This window comes from Sinohyriopsis cumingii, chromosome 18 (assembly GCF_028554795.1).
Source record: "Sinohyriopsis cumingii isolate HCF-2022 chromosome 18, ASM2855479v2, whole genome shotgun sequence".
Classification (NCBI taxonomy): domain Eukaryota; kingdom Metazoa; phylum Mollusca; class Bivalvia; order Unionida; family Unionidae; genus Sinohyriopsis; species Sinohyriopsis cumingii.
This window is the reverse complement of record NC_142978.1, coordinates 36,106,405-36,128,741: the sequence shown is the minus strand read 5'-3', so window position 1 is coordinate 36,128,741 and position 22,337 is coordinate 36,106,405. Positions and strand designations below refer to the sequence as shown.

The window sequence follows — 22,337 nt, the reverse complement described above, 5'->3', positions numbered from 1 at the left end:
TGAAAACAACGGGAAGACTTGTATTTGCCAACACATAATGGTTTCATTTTATGTGTGCCAGTTTTGTTAACACAAAACAAAAGTGTTAATCTCTCTTTGTTCAGCTTGAAACCCTCATTTTTGTGTGTATCATCTCTGGTAGCTAGAGTTTTGTCTGGCATCATCCGATAGCATAGACCAGCCTCATCACAATTATAAACTTGGTCGTCTGTATATCCATCATGGTTTAGTATATCTCGGAGTTGGTTGGGATAACTAGATGCGGCCGCCTAATTTGCTGAGCGTATCTCTCCCGACAACGAATTTTGTTTTATTCCATGTCGGCGCTGGAATCTCCAAAGCCATCCATGGCTTTCCATGAAATCTGAATCAGTATCCATAGTTTGGGCCATTTTCTCTGCCTGGGCCTTGAGAATTGTTCCCGAAATCGGAATTCACGTTGCTGTGTGAACCAGGTGTACACAGCATCATCTAATTCTGTGTCGTTTGCAGTGCATGCCCGTTTCCGTTTAAATCCATCATCAGAATCAACTTCATGCAAATAATCCCGAAATTTCTTCTCATCCTTGAGCCAACCTCTGAGTGTCGACTCGGCAAGTTTAAGTTCACTACAAACTTTTGATCTTGATTCAGCATTATGAACCTTCTCTATGACAGTAAGCTTTTCATTCACCGAGTACGCCTTTCGCTTGATTCCCTTGATCTCCATGATCACATTTACAAATGATTAGGATAAATTACTGATTAATATATATTTTAATGACAATAAGTACATACTATTTGAAACCATGTTCGATTGGTCCAATTAAATTGATTGATGTTGAGACACGATATTGACCACAAGAGTTTATGCATGTAGGATTTGCATTCCTTTGAACTTTTGTATTTTTGTACGTCTTTTACCTGATTTGATACAAAAGATCCACTTAATGTGTTAAAACAAAGCAGGTCTATTTTAATTGATTTTTACAATGCAACAAACACTTCCCCAAGACGTCGATCAAAACGCAGCCGGCACTTAATTAGGTTCTCATAGATGTGCTCGCGGGCATCGATGTGACGGTCAATTGACTCTTTTCATGTTTGAATAGAAGAGAACATGCAACGATTATACTGCTTACACTGCAACACAATGAAAAGATTAAAACACTAATTTCCCCTGACAAGACATATTTAATTAGTGTTCATTTCATTCAGTGTTGCCACCTTTTAGCATTTACTATAATTCATTGATCGCTGTTTTGCCGTATACATATACAGTATTATTATTTACAGTGAACTGAGAAAATATTTTTTTCCGATAAAATCTAACAAGATATGTGATTCCTTATTAAAACCTGAAAATTTCACGATGTTGATTCTAACTTTTCGGGCACTAACCGCCATTTTCGACGATAAAACGGGCGACATATCAAGGTTTCATTCATCAGTTCTGATCATGATTTTCTTCATTTTTTTAAAATATTTTCTTTTAAACAAAAAACGGGATCCACGCCGGACACCGTGTTATAAGCGGGTGCGCGAGTTATCAGGGCGCGAGTTATCGAGGGAGCGGTGTAGTCAGTCTTAAGAATTAAACTACATCAGATGTAATTGCGCTAAAGCAGCATGCACCAGTTTTGTACATTTTTTGTAATAAAAGTTATTTAAATTTAATTACATATATGTGTGTTAGAATTTACAAGTTAGAAGATGAATAACCATGACAAAGACATACCCCATCACAATTTTCTTCTTGCACCTAATGATCAAATAAAACGAAGGTCACATTGAGAGAGAGAGAGAGAGAGAGAGAGAGAGAGAGAGGCAGACAGACAGACAGATAGACAGACAAACAGACAGAGATGTCTTCATGAATGTAAATCTGTATTATTCTCTAACCTGAAGAATGATCTTACTTGTGTACAAGTGGAATACCATATTCCAATATCAATTAATACCACTAGGCAAGCAATTCCTCGACGCTTTTGTTGCCATTTCCATTATTAAAAGAATCACATGGCTTTGAAGTGTGGTATTTACATGCTAATTAAATATGCTACAGCTGTACTCAGTCATTCCAAGCTAACACCTGTCTGATGTCAAGATTGGCCAGACAGATCAGATTAGTGAGGCTATCAACAGAAAATTAGGCTACCCATGGGTATTAAGAATAGTGTACCATATAATGAAAGGAAATGCCAGGTGGTTACAAGTGTAAATTTCTCAGCCAGTGACAATTTTAACTTGCCAATGGAATCAACAGCAACGTAAAGTACATCTATTATGAGAAAAGATAAAAAAAACAATTGTTGCCTAAGTACAGGAAGAGTACATGCACTTCAAACAAATTCTTATTTGTTGGGAATGGAGGGGTTGTTATACTTGCAAAGAAAATTAAACAGCATGCAAAATGGTCATTTTTGGGAATTAACCTAACAGAGACTATATGGATATAACTACTGTGAATATTTAAACCCTGAAGGAGTATGGTATGCATTTTCATAGCTTACATTTACTGTTTCATTTATTAATGTTTTCTCTCTTTGACAAATGCTTCTGAAACACAGGTGCAATAAAGTAAAAGAAAAAAAAAGCCCATAAAGAGCTGAACTCTCTCTCTCTTTCTCTCTCTCTCTCTCTCTCTCTCTCTGACATATATTGGACCATATTTTATTTTGATCACAAAGTGCAAGAGGAAGTATGTGATGGAAAACATTACATATTCATCCTTCTCTCTGTATTTCTCTACCCGTTCCACCCCCCAAAAAAATGGTAAAAGCATTTTAGTATTAATGATGCAATTTCCATATTGCTAGTAATCTGAAATAGCATACAGTGATACTTTTAATATTTATGAAATTAGAAGTTATTATAATTTAATTCCACACAGCATTGCGAGTTTTATCCTATCTGTAACTCAATAAATTTTCAGGTCAGTGTCATCATGTGTAGGTAAAAATACAATATACATTTATAATACTTCATGTGAAACAAATTAGGTACTTTTAGTTACATTTAATGATCCTGACTGGAAAGGTTACTGAGTTACAGATAGGTTAAAATTCGCAATGCTGTGTGGAACAAAGTGAAAAACACAATCCGAGGTGTTGATCTGGCCTTGTCTTATATTCAGCATCGACTCATATAATGATGAAGGATTGAAAATTTGCCAAATTTGCTGATTTGACTTATACTTTGCATCGATTTAGAGGCTAGCAAATACAGTATATCCTTGAGCCTTATATACATTTTTTACAACATGTGCCACGTACCAAAAATTTTAATCAACTGAAAAAAATGATGACAAATTTGTCATAATGCAGCAGTCTCTTGTTATCCATGGAATTGTTCATGACCATGGCACCTCTGTTATACAGGTCTATTCACCTACATGACCAAACTTGGGAGAGCAATAACTGAAGTCCATAACAGCCAGGTTTGTGATATACAGAAGGAGCACTGAATGAACAGTAAATCTACAGGTTGTAATTTGGCTTGCAAGTTTTCTACAATATTTCAGCATTCTAACAATACTTCAAAATACCCCACCTCTACCCAACAATTTCATTAAAATGTAAAAATTTAAATGTACACATCTAGACATAGCAAATGATTATGCTCTGTTAATACTTTTTATGATACTTCCAAGGCATACAGCTGAAATACTTGAATCTACAATTTAAAAAATAAATATTTATGTTCTGCAGATGTATACGTATGCTTACATTAAATTCTCCTTAATCATTCATTCATGGAGAAGTGATATTACTCTGAAGTATGTTTCAATATTATTTCAGAATCTGAAGTTTTCACATAAGTCTATCTACAGCTGTAAACAGGGGTCTGAAATTCATTAGAAAATAACAATGTAGAATATTCAAACCATGCTTACTTGGTCGCTTAGGAGCGAATTTTTTCTTCCCTTTCACTAGATGATGGACAGCTGGGGAACTATGTGAGCGGTAGAACTTCTTGCCGTCCTTGATTGCCAGCAAGTCATTGATGGAGTAATCCATGGAGGATATTGCACTGGAAGAGTTGCTATGATTGGGGGATGGATCCCCTGAACTAAAACCCGAGTCTCTGCTGGTCTTGGCTAGAAAAGAAATTATTTAATGTTGTAACGCTAGCATTGCTGTAAAGATGACATGTTTTGGTCATCACTTTCATTCGGCAGAGTGCTGGATCTAAACCTACCTTTTATAAAGGTTAATAATATTCCTTACGATTAATTTAATTATTCTGGAGAAGGAAAGCACTTCATGTTGATGCATATATGAAGCAAGAATGTGTCTCACCAGCCCTCATGTGGCATACTGTATTTTCAGTATTTTGACAATTTCAGCCATGCATGAATCTTGTCAAGTCTTTCAAATGATGTGCATCATTAGTCTGCCTCTCTTGACTTATCATTACAGAATCAAAACTGTGTGTAAAACATCAATGTATGATAACAATTATTTTAACAATAATGTCTCCAGCAAAACTGAATGTTACTAATTGAAAACACAAGTGACAATAACGAACTATACAATAATTGCAAAAATATCAATAAATTTACTGGAATTTACCAGAATGTACAATAATATAAAACAGTTGACTGTACCACTGAAAAGAAATGTGAATGAATAAATTTAACTCAACTGTCTGAAGGGCATTTTAGCACATAGCAGCAAAAGTAAAAAATGATTTAAACTAGGTATCATGGTAGCAACCCAGGTGGTAGAAAGGGGAGTTAACCTGTACAAGATGCTTCCCTTTGTCTATATATATATATATATATATATATATATATATATATATATATATATATATATATATATATATGTATGTATGTATGTATATGTATGTATATAAACAGCAGGTCATTTTTCTGTCCTTCTGGGAGGGCTAGATCTGGATGTGGCAAAGAAAGTTATCCTAATATAATGTGATGATCAGGTAATGTATTTGATAGAAAATCTGCATTATTCCATTATTTGACAAAGGGTGAAAGTACACTGTGTGCACTAAAAATAAAGCTTTATTCCACTTGTAATTAATGGAAATTATATGAACATTCACTTGAACTTAAATATATCTCAAATGACCATTGATGTTACTCATATCTTTTCTCACATAGCTGCATTGATAGGTCGACACCTACCTGATGTACCAGCACTAGGAATGTCCACCGTAAGTTGTTGATAAGGAGGCCCCTTAGGGATAGGGGTGGGTGGAAGTTGGGACAGATTTCGGTGTCGAGGTAGACTGTTTGAGCGTGTACTACCAGCACTACTCTCCCGGCTTTCACTTCCACTACTTGGGCCACTCTCGTCATCACTGGTCCAACCTAGTTAAAATAGATGATGCATGGCTTTGGTGCTGTGAAACTCTTTTGTTTGTGTCATGTTGACAATGGGGATTCAATTTTTCTCCATAAATAAAATGGACCTTAAGCAACTTTTCTGGTTCACCACTTACATCAATGAATTAGCCAATTCTAATTTTCAAAGTAAACCATGAAAAACTGTATTACAAGCACTGCCAGTAAACATTAAAAGCTCATGGTTACAGCAATGAGAAATAGAAATAAAATGGTTTATGTTTATTGGACTAAAAAGACGTGCTCTATCAAAACTTTTTTAGAATGAGGTCATAAGTAAGCTTACAACTTATAACAACTCTCTCACAGTGTAGTGTGTAACCCATCATTTAAATACAGTTTTTTCCATGAATAGTCTAAGGTTTGTGTGACTGGTAACACATTAGCATCTAATGAAAGCATGATGGCTCCCTAAAGAGCAAAATCAACTACAGCTGGGTAGTTATTGTGCTTTTTGCTATTTGAAAGTTTAAAATTTTTGTAAGTAAAGGCAATCATATTGGTTGGCAGATTGGCATATTGTAAAACTCTGAAAGGCTCTCATGCCAGAATGTTTCCAGTTAAATTTGGTCAAATTCTATCCAGTGTGAAATTTAGTCAACTTCTACTGACCATATTTTGAAAAGAATTAATTTACATGTTCTTCTAAGTTTAGCAGCAATGGTGAAAATGAATGGTCAATCTGTACCAACTGAATAAAAATAAAAGGCATTCAAGCCAGATTAATTTCTGTTGAAATTGTAAAATCTGTTTAAAGCTTTTTGAAAAAAGATCATATAAAGATTATCATTTTAAATACAGGTGGCCACTTGTTTGGGCAGATCCCCACTATTTATAAAAAAAAGTTGTATTGGTCTTCTTGCTACATTACTTCCTGTCACAAATGGTCACATTTTGTACAGCAGTTGTTGAAAAGAATGTTTTTCTTTTATTTTTAGTAACAACAGCCATATTTGACTGGATCTGTGACTCCTCTAACAAACTGAAAGAGTTTACATCAGTCTCAGAATGCTTCGTGTCAAATTGAGTTCATTTGTTACTGAGAAGAAGAAAGTCATTTAAAGCTTTATCATTTTTAGTAATGGCATTCATATTTCCTGGCAGATCAGAGTAAATTGTACAAATCTAAAGAGTTAATGCCATGCTGATTTATAACATTGTACAGCAATTTTTTTAAAAAACCATTTAATTTTATTTATATACTTTTAGCAATGGTGACCATGTCTTCATACCTGGCTGCCTTCTCTCAAATGTGGTCAGAATCTGTCCATTGCTTCTTTTTTTAAAATATATTTTTTGTTACAGCATCTATATTTATTGGCAGATTGCCATCATCTGTACAAAAGTGAAAGGCTTTCATGTTATAATGTAATCAAAAACATTTATTAGAACTGATCTAATGGTTTGGGGTTGTGTTTTTTTTTGGCTGTAAATAGCAAATAGATAGATAGTGCATGACATATGAAGCATGATGCACAATGCATAATGGACTCAGGACTATACCGTCATAAGCGAACTTTACCTTAAGGTCAGGTGAGCTAAAATGTTTTTAAAAAATGTGTTCCCTGCAATAATCTTCTTGCATGTAAAACAATGATGACAACAATTTTTATTACGGGTTAAAACATTGCATTTGACATCTTTCTCATAACCAAGTGTACAAACTCTGCATCCAAGATATTCAAGCTGAAAACAAATACCTTGGTCATCGGCCTCCAGTATGCTTTCACTGTGGAGGACTGTTTCCAATTTAGGACTCTGTTTGGGACTTTGCTCAGAGAAATTACCACTGTCAACCATCATGGAATCCTTAATTCCTGATGCCCCTCCACTATCTGCAAGATTTGCAAGTTTGTCATAGCGCTCTTGAGACACAAGAAACAGCCTGTGGTAGTTCTGCATATTTTGGTTAGCCTCCACAAAATGTCTGTTGAAAAGAATTTAGGAATGCAAATTATACCCATTTTTTAGTAAGGTGTCCAAAAAAACTGCATTTATTGACTTAGAAAAATGTGCATTTGAAAGTTTAGAAATGTGGCCAGTTCAGTTTCAAAATCAATACATGAACTTCCAAACCCCTCAGAAGTCAATTATGTCTTGTTATTTCTCTCAACACAATCTTTCATGCTTTTTCTTTTATTCAAGTGGTGTCAGCAACCATCCTACTGATATAGGCAAAACTCAAATTGAAACCATATGGTGACCAGTAAATGGAATTGTCCTCTTTCAAGTGTTTATTTTCAGGCAGAGCTATGTATCTGAATAAATTTTAAAAATACTTGTGTGGTGAATGTTTGTACTTTAGGAGGCTCATTCACCCCTTCACTATGAAGGTGTTGTTTCTCAGTTGGGCGATATTTCCAGATTGTGTTACAATATAAAAGCAGGAGCTTGATCCGATGGTGTGTTACATGAACACATATAGATAAAAGTGTCTGAAGTACCTCCTGCCAAGTTAGTCTAGTCCCCTTGCAAACTCCACCGAGTCTAATATGCAAAACTGTATTCAGAAAAACACGAACAAGTCAATATCTGAATTGGACCACAACATCTTATCTTTTGTATTTTAGGCTACTGCTCTATGAATCTATAATTTATGGGTTGTTCCCATAAGCTTTAAGGCAAACTCATAGAGGCTGTCAGATCTGCACAAGAAGTTGGATAGTGCAGTGGAAAGTCACTTGCTATAAACCATTACTGTCCTGGGTTTGATTCCAAATTCAATCAAATGCAGAGATAGTTGAATGTATATCCAATTTCCTTGGCTTTCTAGGAATTTTCCAGTTACTTCCACCTCAAAAACCACCTTACACCAACACTGGACCTATCAAAATACAGTGATGAGGCTGTTAGAACTACACTGGTCCATTTCTTACAAGGCTCCTCTCAAAAGAGGACATACCCTGATCGAGGACCCTGCCCAACACCAAAATAGTACATCTCTACCATTAAGACCAAATTTACATTGCAAGCATAGCCTCAAAAGAGAGTGATCTTATTAACTGTACAATTGATATTCAAAATAATATGTCTGTATGTATGCACTGGGTATAATGGCATGTCAGCATGATACTTGCTGTATGGTGCTGAGTTCAAAAATGGAAAGATACTTCAGGAAAATAAAGTACTAAAAAGAAACATAAACATACAAGTCAGTAAAATTTGAAACTTTAACTCAGACCATAACAAATGATATATTTCACTATATTCAAATATTAGGGTCAAGTTTGAGCTTGACAAATTTTTTAATAGAAATCTTAGGGATTTATTCCTTAATACATTTTAAATAACTGAATAAAATGTCTCTAAGAATTGAATGGTGGACAGTGCTGAAGGATGTTGATGTTGTTGTTGTGGGGTTTAACACCATTTTTCAGCACATGATAGGCTATGCATGGCGGCCAGTATTAATGGTGGAGGAAGAACCCGGGAATACCCAGAGAAGAGCCACTGACCCACGAGAAGCTACTGGTAAGCTTTCTCACATACCCACATTGGCCGAATCCTAGACTCGAACTCACACAGATGGAGGTGAGTTGGCAGTAATCCGTAACAGGAGAGCGCTTTAGACCACTCAGCCACTTGAGGCCCCTTAGTGCTAAAGGAAAGGATGGAAGGATAATTCAAAAATAAAGACTGTACTTACTTCTGAGTTCTCTTCCTCTCCCTCTCCAGTTTGGTCTCCAGCTTTGTCTGGTGGATTTTCATGTTGTCCATGTGCACAAGTATGATGTCTATGACCGAGGCCGCCAACTGCAGAATGTCTGGACGCTTGTTGGAGGAGGGGGTTATGCAGCTACAAACCAGAATGTTGTGCTTACTTACAATATAAAGGCATACCATATATATTTGCACAGAAGCAGGATCCAAATGCAAACAACACAGACTTAGATCTGCCTTCTCACAATTAGCTGACAAATCTCAGTCTGTGCTATTTGCTGGGCCTAATCAACAGAACAAACATCAGAGATAAAGATCTGCCAGTGCAGTGCAATATCAAATGGTAGATTGGGGTCTATGCAATTTCTGATGATTAAATCATAAAAAAAAAACAACAATGGCAGGTCTGGATCTGACTTCAGTACTAATATTAGTACCCCTACATTGGCACTTTTTCAGCCTACTATAAAAAAGTTTGAACATGTTCCTCACACATACTAAATAAAATTAAATATTCTTTTTGTTTAATATGAGAATTGCTACATATCATTGTAGAAATAGGTATAAAATATTATTTATCTTCTTTATATGATTTTTTTCTTTTCAATCATCCACCATATTAGTTCAACTGATACCTACTTCTGTTTTCAGCCTTGTTCTTTTTTGTGAGCCATGTGAGGACACTATGTTGGAAACTTAAACAGATCATAGTTACTTAGTATACACTGAACAAAATATTGTAAAATATCCAAATATGGCATAGCAAGCCTTATTTTTGAAAATACATTACAACAAGAATCTCGTGCTATCTGTGAGGGTGGACAAGGCTGCTATGCACAGTTAGCATAAACATTCCAATATCATAGGTTTAATAACTTTATCATTAGCCAAACTTAATGTAAAGCATATTCTACTTAGGTGGTATATTTTAACTACAGTCATCTTTTTGACAATAGCTTTATTTGCTCCACTATAAGATAAAGGATCAGATCCAAGCCTCAACCACATTAAGGCTACAACATCGTAGCCAGATCGGACTTATATTTGATTATACACAGCAAACACATTTCTTACAAGTTTTGCAGTGGTAATATGATGAGTTTGTGACGGATCGAATTAAAATTTCCTATACAAGTATGACCTTGACCTGAATAATGTCTATATGGGAAAGATACCAGGAGTTTATTTTAGGGTTTGCACTTACTAAGGGATAGTGATTATGCTTGGAAGATGCACTCATTTATGACCATTTGCTGGCTGTAATAACTGTCACAATGAATGAACGAGTCTGTCTTACAATCCATCTGAACACCCATACATGCATCCATTTATTTGCTTGTGGGTGCATGATACTGAAAATAAAGCAATTTCCAAGAACACTGGCTTTGTAAATGCAAACTTTGGCTTAGCAGTCTTCTAGGCACAAACTGGCCAACAAATTTACTAGTCCCTATACAAATTTATTCATTAATGACAATCTAATGTATACTGTATATAATCACTTATAAGACGAGTCTAACTGCAAACTGCACAGACACATACCTGCCATCACATAATGTGCCGGCAGATCTGTGTGCCTTTTGTTAGGAGTAATCAGTAAAACAAACAACATATACTCTGCTCTGCAGGCAGGTGGATTATGGTATGGCTCTTTGTTGTTTGCAGTTTGACTTGACCCAGTAGTGAGTATAGATGGTACATTAATACATGTGCCTATTTGACTTGACCCAGTAGTGAGTATATATAGTACATTAATACATGTGCCTATTTGACTTGACTCAGTAGTGAGTATATATGATAAATTAATACATGTACCTATCTGTTTAGACTTACTATGCTACTATGTCCCTCAGTCGTTTGGAATAGTCTCCTTCTGGGATTGGTTTGTATTTGGCTTCCACAATCTGAAATCATTGAAAAATTAAAATGTTTACATAACTATGGTACAGTCACACACAGTAACAACTGTAAAGGAATTTTATCATACAAGCATCTTCTGTTCATTTAAAAAGCATTCTGAATGACACCACACAATGAAGATCATAAAAGGTTTTCAGTACATTATGATGGACATCCAGCTGTGATGTGCTATAAACATTAAAAAATGTGAACACAGAATCTTCATATTGTTAATAACAACTGGCTGTGCTGTCATCATCACCGTGTCAAGTAATATATAAACCAGATCTGTTTTAATGCAAAGCAAGTCTCACTCAACCAGACTCTTGCATTGCTCTATGAAAGCCTTGCCATGTGAGGATCCAGGAAAATATATAATTGATCTCAGTTACTGAAGAAGCTTTTATAGTAAATATCTATAGATTCTGATGCTGAACTAAAAAGACATCACTGCCTATCTTTGAACTATTATAGATATATTTCATGCAATCATTCAAGCCGAAATGATATTAACAGTTTTAAGGAATAGAAAATGACACCATTACCGATGCAGATGACTCTCAATCAGGGCTGTTCCATTAAGACATACATGGTACCCAGGGAAGACAGATTTTAAAAAATATATGCCAGGGTACTTTGAGTCATAGAGTTCATATTAAAATGATAAGAGAAATCTAAATTGCATCTATGGGTGAGTATTCTACTTTAAAAGTGCCTTCCCAGGGTCCCATGTATGTTTTAATGGAACAGCCCTCAGCTAAAGAAAGAGTCAATGTGTAGTGAAACATTATACCTTCTTATAGTCACAATGACACAAGACATCACTTCATCTCATGAGCCAGTGAAATTATTTTTTGCATTCTTTGGAAAGCCTTCTTTTGGCAATATGAGAAAAAATAGTTCTCTTTCAACAGACCACTTGTATGTCGAAGATCTCATGAACCCACTAGACAGTCTTGTTGAACAAAACTAATACAAAGCAATTACATATATTTCACACACAGTTGTAACTTATTTCAAATGAAAAACTCCAAACTTAAATGTGATAATGGTCAAATACAACTCTCTGAACATAACAGAACAAAATCTGCAATAACAAGAATTCATGTTGAATAATATACCCAACCATATGTGCAAGATTAAAATTATAAAAGAAATCACATTGTGATTAATAGAATCACAGAAACATCCTTGAAATTGGAATTTCTTAATCATTCAAGTAAGAGTACTGATACATTACATACAATTCAATGTAGGACAGCAGCTAGTTGATATGGCAGAAAAACAATCTATGAACTTTTGAACACAAAACGTCTGGACCATATAACTGATAAATAAAAATAATACTCTGATGCTAAATCTAGTGGATCCCTAGTTTTGAACAGTAAAAGGGTAAAGTTGTCCCCCATGATCTTGGTTGTGCGTGGGCTTTCCAGTTACCACTTGAAGTGCCAAGGTCTTTTCATACATGCAACATGTTATAGCTCATTACCAAACATACTCACTTATAAGTGGAAACCAATGGCAAACACCAAAAAATCTTGATCTGCCAAAATATAATGTGCTTGCAGATCAGGGTTTATGTTGTTTGTTCTACTTATTAATCCTAACAAACTGCACAGACCCAGATCTGCTGGCACATTATGCAATGGCAGATCTGGGTCTGTGCAGTTTGCAGTTGGACTCGACTTATAAGTGAGTATTTATGGTATATATCTGAGGCAGGTAAGATAAGTATTGTTGTAATTGATTATTTCTGCTTTTCAGGTGATTTAAAATATACTGACCGCTTCTGAGAGGGCCAGGAGGTTGTTACTAAAGAACGGAGGTTCCAGTGTACACATCTGATATACTATGCAACCCAATGCCCATATATCGGCTTTTTCCCCATATGGCAAATGCTGAACCATCTCAGGACTGAAAATACATCAGGAAATTACTATATTAGTTGGTGTTAAGTATACTCTTATAATAATAACAATGGACTGATTTAATAACCAACTAAACTTTAAAAAGTTAGTATTTAAAACTCGACACAATCACACACATACAAATTTGTGATCAGTGCCACCTCTGTTGTTCATTTAGTGAACTGTTTCTGAACTTCCAGGCTTCAATCATGTCAATCTACTGCAAATTGTTTCAAGTAATTACCAACAACTTTCATTAGAAATGATTAAAGCATGAAATGACAAATTAAACCACACAGATTATGAAAACAAGAATCCTAAATTTACAGAACCAGAAATTAACCCTTTTGTCTGAATCCTTGAAAATGTGTTTAACTGTGTATCCTAACTGTATCTGACTTTAAAAGACTTTAACATAACTAGATTTGTCTTTGCAAAACATGTATGCCCCTGCTGTAAATGAATACTATCAATTTTTTAAACATTCAATAATGTAGAATAAACATTTAAAAATAGTTACAGTGGTACGAAAATCTAATCAGGTTATTTACATATGCATACAAACATGCTTACAAAACTGAATTTGTCTACCTCAGTATGCTGACAAACTTGCTTACCAAATTGAATTTGTCTACCCCAATATGCATACAAACATGGTTACCAAATTGAATGTCTACTTCCATATGAATACAGACATGCTTACCAAATTGAATGTCTACTTCCATATGCAGACAGACATGCTTACCAGACTGAATGTCTACTTCAATATGCATACAGACATGCTTACCAAATTCAATGTCTACTTCCATATGAATACAGACATGCTTACCAAATTCAATGTCTACTTCCATATGCAGACAGACATGCTTACCAGACTGAATGTCTACTTCAATATGCATACAGACATGCTTACCAAATTCAATGTCTACTTCCATATGCAGACAAACATGCTTAACAAATTGAATGTCTACTTCAACATATAAACAGACATGCTTACCAAACTGAATTTTGTCTACATCAAGTGGCTCTTGCTACATAAACTAACACTGCATTTGTTTTTTTCAATTCAGGTCTAAAATTTTCAAAAACTTGCTGTGATTCCATAAAAATCAAATCAACTTGTAATGAAAAAAGGTTTAAAAATGTCATAGCTTTAAGTCTGATAGTTTTTGTGTTATTGCACTAGAACAGATTCTGATCAGACATACATATGTACAGACAGACAGCAGCTCACAATATACCCCTCCCCTTTTACAATCACGGTGGCAAGATAAAACTTCTGACATTAATGATGATGATGCTCTTATGTCTTACCTAATGCTGACACCTAATGCTGATGCCAAATGCTGATACCTAATGCTAATGCCTAATGCTGATACCTAATGCTGCTACCTAATGCTGACGCCTAATGCTGATACCTAATGCTGATACCTAATGTTGATGCCTAATGCCGATACCTAATGATGATGCCTAATGCTGATACCTACTGCTGAGATCTAATGGTGATGCCTAATGCTGATACTTAACTCTAATGCAGGAAAGACAACAAAGGGATGAAGTAGATATGTTTTCTAGACACCTGTGCTGCAGCAGACAAAAAAGTAAAAATAAATGTGGAAAGACTTTTAAAAATCTATCAATTTTTATAATGTGATGATGATATAACCAGGTCATCTCCATATGCATAGAAACATGCCTACCAAATATCATTATCTGATACCTCAAGTGTGCTTTGCATCATTGTGCTAACAAGATTTTCAAGAAAACTGTTTAAAAATGTGCACAACAATGAAAAAATTGATGTTATGACCTTAAAATCTAATTATATCCTTTACAATAGAAACAAAGATGCCTGTTAAAGTTCATCAGTACATTAATTGGTTTTTGTGCAAATGTGCTACAAAGCTTTTTGGGACAGACACACAGACAACCAAACCAAGATGTACACTGTGGGTGCATAAAAATGCTTGCTAGAGAATACAATCTTTATTTGACTAAAACCACAGGTCCCAAAATTCAGATGACTTTTGCCAAAAATTAATACAGCAGATTTGTGAAAGCGAATACAAAAAACAAGATTTAATTATTAAATGCAACAGGAAATGTGTTGTTATTTTCGGTTTTGGATTTGCTGCAACTTCAGTTTTAGTATTATTCTTCTCTGCTTCACTATTTTTATCTCAAACTATTCATTTTTTTAGAATTATTTATTCTTTCAGAAAACTTTTCACAATTTTAATCAATAAGTAGAGGATCTCAAATGGGTAATGATTTAATATTGAATTTATGAAATGAGTTAAATAATGTCCAACTTTTGTGAACCTTGGCAATGCAAAAGCTCGACATCAATCATTCAATGATTTTCATTAATTTAATATAATATCTGGTTGAGGCTCTTTTTATCACATGAGTTTTTATTTCTGTGGAAATTATTTAGAAAGAAAGAAGAATGAATAATTTTGTTCATTCTGACTGAAATAATGCACTTTTAATTTGTTGTGCATAAAAAATAGTCCCAAACCAAGCTGAACAAACATTAGCATTTAAAGTAGAAAGCAGTTATGTCCACATTCTTCTGTCAACAGATGTGAGTTTATCTACTTCTATAAGTTAATATTTAATCCACACTTGTATATTGGGTGGTCTCACATGTTACATGTATACAACTCACTCCATCCCACCCACCCCCTATCAACTGAACAATACCCTAAGTTTTACTTGATATTGGTCTTTTCTTGGGGTTTTAGGCCATTTTCAATCGCATTATATGCCCTACATCGCATAATGAGCCCCTGTGATGGTAAATTTGCCATATTCAGAAAGTCATGAACTTTTATTCCCAATTCCGTCTGGCAGTACATTCAAAGAATAGCTACCAAATTATTCATAGTATTAGCAAAAAGATAATATTCCATAAAACAGAGTAAACAAAATTATCCCACGATTGCAGCCAACCAGTAAAGAGAATACTGTGCAAGAATTTCTTTGCACTGACTGTAATCTGTTGCCATACATTTTAGGTGCAGACCAGGTTTGCACTGTTCTGCATGCGATTTTGTTGGTGTTGTTATTGTTATAGGGTTTACCATCATTTTTCAGCATAAGATAGGCTATACATGGTGGCCAGTATTAATGGTGGAGGAAGAACCCGAGAAAACCTCGGAACAAACCACCGACCCACAAGAAGCTACTGGCAAGCTTTCTCACATACCCACATTTGCTGAATCCGAGACTCTAACCCACACAGACAGAGATGAGATGGCAGTGATCCATAATAGAGAGCGCTTTAGACCACATGGCCACTCGGGACCCCTTGCTGATTTTAGAAAATTATTAATTAATTAGCAAAGACTTTATACCTCATGAGTGCATAGCACTTAACTGACATGCATTAACTGACATGCATTTCTGTTTAAGTCCAATGGTAATATTTGATCAGGTTCTCCAAGTCATGGAAGAGGATAAAACAGGTGTACTGTTGCTGCAAGTATATTTGCTCATTTTAATTAGGCTTCAAACATTTTCTTGAATTGGTCAGATGTACACTGCCTCACAATATTGTTAAGAAACACATGGATTTAGGCAGACATGTGCAACTTCCTCCAGGGCAAGGGCTGGATAAGCCTTTTTTCGAAACCTTGTCCTACAATGCGGATAAATGTACATAACCACCTCATGGGCCATGGAACCAGCCTGTAGGCTATTGGTTGCACATGCCTGGTGTAAGGACTTGTGTCATGTACAGAATCTTGAGAAATCATTCAATTATAAAGTTTTAATAAATCAGAGATTTAATACCTGAACTATCTTGTGCTTTGTGACTATAGTATTTTAAACATATGGGAAGAAATAATGGTAAATAAATGCATGGGATGGTTATGGGAATCTTACCTCAAATGTCTGACATTGTAAATTAGCTAACAGTCATTTGAACTCATTTGTCGGTCAAGCCAGACAAATATAACTATTCTGAAATTATTGATAACAGTTCCAATTTTTACTATTTTAAGTAACAGACGTGATCTCTGACAAAAGACAGACTGTATAAGTAAATACTTACCAGGAATAAAGTATGGTTCCACAAACAGAAATCATCTTACTAGTATCAGCCTGTTTCACCTTGGCAAGACCAAAGTCAGCTAAAGTTAAGAAACAATATATGCGTTCAAATCAAGTTTTGTATTACTGTACATGTAATAATTTAGTATATTCTTCATTAGTGTGAAACCATTATATGCATCCAAGATACTCAGATCTTGTGATAATTCAGTGTATTCTTCATTAGTGTAAAACCATTATATGCACCCAAGATACTCAGATCATGCATTTCTCTTGACCGAAGAGCATCAAAATAAAACTTAGAAACAGTATTTGACATGGTGCAAGTATTATCTATATAAAAAAGGCTGTATACTTAAATAGGGATATAAGGAATATGTATCATAAAGCAAACACTGTATTTACATGAAAACTGGAAACAAACATCTTTGCTAGCCATGGTTCTAATACATTAACCTATCTACGCCTTAGTGGATCAATCAGATATAATTTCAGTATTTTGTCCTAACAACATCTGTTGGATTTCATGAGTTGCCTCCCTTGGTATGTAATGCTAATGAGCCAATAGTATGTAACTGAGATGAATTGTACATTGGCCGAAAATGATGGAGGCAACTAACTTCAAAAAAGATACTTTGTAAGTTAAATATAAAAAATCAGATTAAATAAAGCAATTACATGTGTATTAGAAGGAAAGTATATATCTGACCAGCAGTGGAACATCACTTTATTATGAGTCAATTCCAGTTGTGTGCACCCCTTGTCTAGATCATGGAGAAACAATGTTCAGATCTGATTAACTTGATTTTGATTAGATGTGTTGGCTTGCCACTGCATCCAATTAAATTTACAGATCTGAAGCATTGAAATATCTGATCGATCTGTCAAGGTGTAGATAGATTAATATATTGGAACCTTGGTAAGTGCAGATGGGAATCAAATTTCAACTGCTATAATTCTTTTGTACATCTTCATGAAATGTCATCGCAAATTAATACCAACATTTGTTAATACTTCTTGTGTATGTTTCCACAATCAAATATTCTTTTTTGTTAGCTTATTTACTATCTGTCAGTTTTGTCATTTTATGAGGTAAAGCTTAAGGAAAGGAAAAGTTGACAAAATAATTAGAATATGCAAAACAATTAGAACTTACTAATGGTCACTTTATCATTTTCTCCCAGCATAATGTTGTTAGGTGTGAGATCTCTATGTACAACACCCTTCTCTTTGTGAAGATATCGCAAAGCCAGCACCATCTAAGGTAAAGGAAAGTTACTATATATGAACTATGAGACAATACATTAGTTTTTGTCCAGGAAGAAATCTTTCCACTATCTCTACAAGCCTTGTGATCAAACAGAAAGTTTCAGTCTACAAAACGAAGAACCATAGGTTGGCAGGCACTGTCATCCTTCTCAGGATTTAACCCGCATGATCTAGTTTGCAGAGACAAGAATTTAATCTGTTAGGTCAGGTTGCTGATTCAGCCCAGACCATCACTAGACCAGTTGCTAGGTCAGGTTACTGATTCATCCCAGGCCATTACCAGACCAGTTGCTAGGTCAGGTTACTGATTCAGCCCTGACCAGTACCAGACAAGTTGTTAGGTCAGGTTGCTGATTCAGCCCAGACCATCACCAGACCAGTTGTTAGGTCAGGTTGCTGAAGCCCAGACCATCACCAGACCAGTTGTTAGGTCAGGTTGCTGATTCAGCCCAGACCATCACCAGACCAGTTGCTAGGTCAGGTTACTGATTCATCCCAGGCCATTACCAGACCAGTTACTAGGTCAGGTTACTGATTCAGCCCTGACCAGTACCAGACAAGTTGTTAGGTCAGGTTGCTGATTCAGCCCAGACCATCACCCGACCAGTTGTTAGGTCAGGTTGCTGAAGCCCAGACCATCACCAGACCAATTGTTAGGTCAGGTTGCTGAAGCCCAGACCATTACCAGACCAGTTGTTAGGTCAGGTTTCTGATTCAGCCCAAACCATCACCAGACCAGTTGTTAGGTCAGGTGGCTGAAGCCCAGACCATTACCAAACTAGTTGTTAGGTCAGGTTTCTGATTCAGCCCAGACCATCACCAGACCAGTTGTTAGGTCAGGTTGCTAATGCCCAGACCATCACTAAACCAGTTGTTAGGTCAGGTTGCTGATTCAGCCGGGACCATCATCAGACCAGTTGTTATGTCAGGTTACTGATTCAGCCCAGACCATTACCAGACCAGTTGAAGTCAGCACATCCTTATTATAGGCATACAACAGCACTTTCAATGGAATCATCTGATATTTTTACTTCTCATTTATAGCAAACATTTTATTGTATACTTAAAATACAAAAATAGGAAAATGTTCATGTGGAAAGTGGGAGGGGATCAGATAAAGGACTATTAACATCAGTTCAGGTGTTCATTATGAAGCAACAAAATATGTACCACATATATATCAGGTAAGTGTGAATATATAATGATTAAACATCTCCAAAATTTCCTATTATTTACATTTTTAACACCTTAAAAATCTCCCCATTAAGCTAACACAATCAAAAGGGGTTACCAATCAATAGTTATGTCTATATTATAACAAAGTTCCTATTGTTCGGCTTCTGAGAGCTATTTTGTACAGTCTAGAAATAAATGCTTTGTGGTTTCTGGTTCACTACTTGAACATCTATTGATACATGATATCAATATTACAGATTGTGATTTAATAAGCTGCAAAATAGTTAAGTGTCATTTGCATAATTTGTGCTAATCTCTCACCTAATTGTAATAGAATGGCACTGTTTTATATCCCTATTTTATTGTGATTTGAAAGAGTATAATAAAGGATTGTTTTAAATTTCCAAAGAAAGAAGATTCTATTTCACAACGAACCTTTTGAAAAAAATATGTTTAGGTATAGATTCATCCTAGGCAAAAGCTGTATAACAGCTGAATGCTTGGCAATCTTTTCATCAAAGAAGTGGAAGCCACATAAAAAGGTACAATAGCATACTGTTACCTTAAAATGTTCATTACAGTCCAATGTCACATAATAAGAGGTAATAAAATAGTACATGGTCTGAAGTATTTACAAATACATAGAGCAACATCGTAAAGCATTACCAGTGTGTGTGTGTATGTGTGTGTGTGTGTGTGATTTAAGAGCTTAAAACTCTTGTGCTTTTCCAACTATCAAAAGCCTCAGTGATGGATCTAATAATAAAAGAGGCCTGATAAAATAAAGTAATGATTACCTGAATGAATATATTCCATATTCTTCCCTCAGTAAATTTTTCCTTCTTCTCTTTCAAGGAACTGAAATGTTCTCCAAGTGGTGCACCCTCTATCAGCTCCATCACTATGAACAGTTTATCATCACCTACAAATAAATTTAAGTTTATTGACACTAAATTATTAAATATTGAACTTATACTGCTTGTGTTAATCTCACCTTTTTTGGAGAAAATGGCAAGATCGAGTAAGCATGATGTTTGTAAGGGTCTGCAAGACATATGAGCAAGGGCATGTCAATTGAGTCTTGTCTTACGGATAAGCAAAGCAAAGTTACATCTGCAAATATTACCCTAAGAAAAGGGCTAAAAAAGTACAATCAGGATCAATTTATGATGTTACAAATAAACCTAAAAATATCTTGAAAATAAGAAAATGTGAAATTATTTACAATCGGAGAATACAGACAACCTTATGTGTGTGTGTGTGTGTGATTTGGATATTTAATGTAGCTTTAAAAAAATTCAGTCATATTGCTATGGTGTCTACAGTATGGCAGTTTATAGTGATGTCTAGCAATGGATCATCATGCTGCAGACACCCAGTCACATTATCCTGACACCAGGCAGACCAGTCCTAACACTAACCTCTTAATGCTGAGCGCAAAAGCAAGGCATCTGTTAATACCATTTTGATGTCTTTGGTATAACTTGGCCGGAGTTCGAACCTGTGACCTCCTGCATCCGAGGTGGATGCTCTAACCACTAGGCCACCAAAGCAGTCTAGACAAGCTTAACAAAAAACACAAGAACAAAAGCCAACTTGACACAGATATATTCAAGATATATTCAAAAAAAAAAGAAACTTTTAAAATATGATGTGATGTGATGTGAAATTATCTTTATTTATTTTAATGTATGCATCAATTATGTTTTAAGACTATGCAGTTTTCTTTGAAGTTACTTAATCTTCATTGTGAATATACTGATGTAAGGTGAAGAATCGAACAGCGCATAATTTATATACTCCCATGTCATATCCAAGTGCAAATTACAGACCCAGATCTGCCTTCACTTAATGTGCCAGTAGATCCGGATCTGTACAGTTAATTAGTAATAATCAGTAGAATAAGCAACATCAACCATGATCTACCAGTGCATTATGCAAATGAATATCAGGTTCCATGTTGTTTGCAGCTGGACTCAACTTATAAGTGTATATGACCAGTATTTTGTATTTAAGTTGTAAAATAAATTTAAGAGCAAAATAATTACTAAGAATTAAAATTAAATACAAAATCATACTACTAGGATGGTATCTAAGCTAAATAAAATATATCAAAATCCAATTTAAGAATCTAACTAAACAGTTCTCCCTCATAATGCTGTAGATGGCAGTCAGAGTATACTGCCCTATGGTGGGACTGCATAATAATGAAGTACATGATACAGTATTCCCTCATTATAATACTTACCATGTGAACCATAGAATATACCACCTTAACATAAGACTGCCTTATAATGAAGCACAGGACACAGTATTCCTGCATTATAATGTTGTCAGGGCCCCGAGTGGCCGAGTGGTCTAAAAGTGCTCACCATTCCAGATCACTGCCACCTCACCTCTGTCTGCGTTGGTTTGAGTCCAAGACTCGACTAGCATGGGTACATGGGAAAGCCTGCCAGTAGCTTCTCGTGGGTCGGTGGTTCTTCCTGGGGTTTTCCAGGGTTCTTCCTCCACCAATTATACTGGCCGCCATGTATAGCCTATCTTATGCTGAAAAATGGCATTAAACCCCACAACAACAACAACAATTATAATGCTGTCCATAGAGTATACTGTCATATAATGAGACCACCTTGTAATGAAGTACATAATAAAACTTCCTCATTATAATGCTATCTATGGGAGCAATAGAGTATACTGCCTTATAGTGAGATTGCTTTATAATGAAATACAAGAGACATATAATTTTACTACCATTTAAGGAAATGGGTTCCATAACCGTATTCATCTTAAAACTGGAACTGTGTTAAAATGAAATGCTTTAATGTGAAAAAGTGCTGTATTTTTAGGATGCCATTTCTTGAGCTAGCAACTTTTACTTCGCCCATTAAATCTTCAACCTATGCCAAGAATGGACTAAATTTTTTAAATTACAGCTTCAACATAATACAGCCTAATCACCACATTGCAAACCATTGTCAAAAAAGAATATTATAAACCATAATATTGTTATTTCC

The 22,337-nt window shown here is 35.3% G+C and overlaps 1 protein-coding gene across 1 annotated transcript in view; it reads right to left on the bottom strand.

Annotated features, from left to right (window-relative positions):
* Positions 1–22,337, bottom strand: part of LOC149776399 (serine/threonine-protein kinase Nek10-like) — a 130,873-nt gene that overhangs the window by 15,895 nt on the left and 92,641 nt on the right. Inside the window, exons 20-28 of the mRNA XM_089940776.1 lie at positions 20,118–20,242; positions 18,032–18,134; positions 16,877–16,955; positions 12,694–12,823; positions 10,841–10,911; positions 8,994–9,143; positions 7,048–7,274; positions 5,129–5,314; positions 3,875–4,078 (exon numbers count right to left, since the gene is read on the bottom strand). Coding sequence (XP_089796902.1) covers positions 3,875–4,078; positions 5,129–5,314; positions 7,048–7,274; positions 8,994–9,143; positions 10,841–10,911; positions 12,694–12,823; positions 16,877–16,955; positions 18,032–18,134; positions 20,118–20,242 — 1,275 coding nt within the window. The remainder of the gene's footprint in view (positions 1–3,874; positions 4,079–5,128; positions 5,315–7,047; positions 7,275–8,993; positions 9,144–10,840; positions 10,912–12,693; positions 12,824–16,876; positions 16,956–18,031; positions 18,135–20,117; positions 20,243–22,337) is intronic.